Source organism: Lipotes vexillifer, unplaced genomic scaffold (assembly GCF_000442215.2).
Source record: "Lipotes vexillifer unplaced genomic scaffold, Lipotes_vexillifer_v1.1 scaffold1466, whole genome shotgun sequence".
NCBI classification, from domain to species: domain Eukaryota; kingdom Metazoa; phylum Chordata; class Mammalia; order Artiodactyla; family Lipotidae; genus Lipotes; species Lipotes vexillifer.
In genome coordinates this window covers 51,023-54,103 of record NW_006796989.1, presented here as the reverse complement: position 1 = coordinate 54,103, position 3,081 = coordinate 51,023, and the positions used below count along the sequence as shown (strand labels likewise).

Sequence of the window (3,081 nt, the reverse complement as noted above, 5' to 3'; positions counted from 1 at the left end):
GCGGTTCAGTTGGCAGCTTATAACTTGCAGGGTAAGCAGTTTTTTATGTTGCCTGTTAAGAGTGAAGCATAATTCTTCTTTGTGTGCATTTGAGGAATTTCAAGAAATTCAAAGTGATGTGTGAGAAAAGAACAGCCACGGTTTGTGTAAACGTGTATCAGGACCCAGCTCTGCCTTTCCCTCCTTTTAGATATTGCCTTCCTTTTCTTCCCTTTGTCTGTACTTGCTCCCTTTCCATCTAATAGTGTTTTCAAACAGAAATTGCAGTCTACTTGATAATTCAATATCTGTTTTAGTTGGATCCTCAGCTAATTTTTTTCCTTCAAAGAGAATTCAGGGATATATGAGCAAATTGTTGCTGTACCACCTGGTTTGCTTTCTTTAGTCTTATCCTTAAAAATAAATCCATGAAAGAAATACTTAGCATGTATTTAAAAGTTCCTGATGGTTATTTTAAGAATTTTTTAATAAGCGTTTTCCGGTCAGTGAGATTAATGAAAAACTTACCCTTTTGTACCTTGTTATACTGATCAAATATTTGTTGAACTTAGGTATTCTCTTCTGAAAAATTGATGTTTTGGGAAAATAATAATCTTCAGTCCTTGTTCACAAAAGGGAAAGAAATATCCTGACTGGAGTATCCGTATATACTAGAATAAAAGCAATATTTAATGATTATTAAGACATTAATAATTCTATGCTTTTTTAGGGTGATTCCATATTATCCCCAATCTCTCTAAGATCAGCAGTATTTATTTTCCATTGTGTGGATAATAATGAGACTAAATTTTCATGTTTTATGGTAAACCTATTATTTTGCTTATTTTGTGCTTCTCCTGTTTTAGAAAGCATATTTGTCTGTCGCTAGAGGGATTGGTGACTGAAGGAAATTTCTGTACTTCAAAAATTTGCTGCTAGTGTAAATTGTAGTCTGTCTACAAACTAAAACTCGTTTTCTCATCTGCTAGAAAGTCAAATAGATAGTAGTTTGGAAGTGCTGTGCCTCTAGCACTGTAATGATAACGCTGTATAATTGCATGCATCTTTTCTTGAAAGCACATTTTTTGTTTTATTAATTGCTGTGTGAGGTTGTTAATTCTGAAACTCTCAGATCTACAGAAAAGCTGTCATTTTCAGCATCTGTTTTCCACCACTTACTGCTTCTTATATTTTGTGTCTCGTAAGTTTTGTGACTGCCAAAGTATACACTTCTTGAAAATATGATTTTTATACATTTTTTGTCTATTTAACAAAACACTCATTCAAAGTAATGCTCACTAAATACTCATTGTCCGATTCATGCATGTGGCTGTGTAATATTAATCTCTTAACCCTACCTGTCATATTTTTTCCCTGAATAAAATCTTTCCTACTTTTCTCTTGCATCCATGGCACCTTTTTTTGTTTGACAAGAAAGTAGGATGTATTGGTGGGCACACATAAGGAGGGACGGCGCCAAGGCTTTCGCGAGGGCAGGGCCCGCTGCGTGTCCAGGGGCCACGGTTAGGGGGGTACTTGACCCCACAGCCATCCGGCGTGAGCTGGGTCTCTGGCACCGTGCTTCAAGTTCATCCGCGTTAAAATTCGTCAGTCCCCACGTCTTGGAGATGAGGAGGATCTGTGGCGGCCAGGGAACTTGAACTTGGCCCTGTGGAGGGCCTCGATCACATGCTGCTTGTTCTGCAGCTTGGTGCGGTGACATTGTGACTTGGCCAGTGTGGACCCTGGCCACTGTGCCCTGGGCTTTCCAGAGGCCCCTTGCATACCTGTCTGGAGCCCATCAGCTCCAGCACAGGACAGCATCCTGTTGGTGCGGATGACGTGGGAAGGGTGGGGATGCGCGCGACTGTGAACAGCATCTTTGCCCCAGCGTTTTACCTGGTCCTCATTGGCACAGACACGGGCAGCCTCCAGGGCTTTGGAGCAGAGCTGCTCATCCTCATCTGATGCCATGTGGCCGCATAGTGGGTGTGGCACCGCTACTGTTGTGATTCCTCCAAACTTCAGACTATGTCTTAGGCATCTCATTGTCCCGTGTCTAGTAGCTTACCAAGTCCTACTAACCATTAAGGTCCTGAAGAGTGATTCAGCTGGAGTGTTACTCCCGTCTTCATAAAATGAGCTCCTTGCTTCACATTTATGATTTTCTGTTTTATCAGAATAATCTTTATCACTTTTCTCACACTCTCAAGTTCAGTCCTTCACATTTTAGTATATATCCTGAACAACATTATGTAGCAGATTTGGTTTGGGGCTTCTTAAAGAACTTGTGATCCAGACAGAAGAGCATTTTCTTCAGCAGTGAAGTAGGAGTGAGAATATTTTCCAAGGTTGTTGTGAAGTTCAATGACAGTACATCTGTAATGTGTCTAGTGTGTTAGATGCTCAGGAAGCAAGTTATTTACCATTTTTATGATCAGAGTAGTTCTCATGTACTTTTTCTTTCCACAGCCAAATTTTTTATCAAAATGGAAATATTTTAATTAGAGTAAAATATTTTTTTAAAGGAAATATTTCTAAAGAATAGAATATTAGAATCATTGTTTCCGCTCCTTCCCCAAGCCCGGTTCAGAGATAACCACAGATGGGCACATAAATGTCTGTTCATTGCCCAGTTCTTTTCCTGCTGCCTTCACAAGATATTTTTTAGTAACTTTTTTTTGTTATTTCTTTGAGATTAATAATTTAAAATTCCAGGAAGGACGGTGATTATTTCTTACAGTGATATTTGATGTCATGTTCTGTGCATATTAGCTTCTTAACAGATGCCAGCTAATTGTTTTTTAAGGATTGCTAATAAATATTTTTGTTTATTCAATATACGATCGAAAGGTGTTTCTCTATGGAAGTCTAAAAGAGGTTTTCAAAAGCTAAGCATTATAACATATGAATAAATTAAGAGAAAGACATTTAATTGAAAATATACTACCAACCGCGAGTGCTTGATTTGTGTGTACAGACAGGTAAGTCTTAAGTCAAAGCTAGATTTATTTTTGGGAATGGTCTGGGTGTTATGAATGCCTTGTAGTTTAAGAAAGAATCTAATCTTCTTAGCAGTTTTTATTAATAAATGGGTCTTGA

At 38.4% G+C, this 3,081-nt stretch overlaps 1 protein-coding gene and 1 pseudogene across 1 annotated transcript in view; one reads left to right on the top strand and one right to left on the bottom strand.

Moving 5' to 3' along the window:
* The window catches only part of EPB41L5 (erythrocyte membrane protein band 4.1 like 5), a 60,491-nt gene that overhangs the window by 35,734 nt on the left and 21,676 nt on the right, over positions 1-3,081 (top strand). The window contains 1 exon segment of the mRNA XM_007469134.1: positions 1-31. This exon segment is cut by the window's left edge and continues 1 nt beyond it. Coding sequence (XP_007469196.1) covers positions 1-31 — 31 coding nt within the window.
* On the bottom strand, positions 1,341-2,028 carry LOC103075521 (60S ribosomal protein L10 pseudogene; annotated as a pseudogene).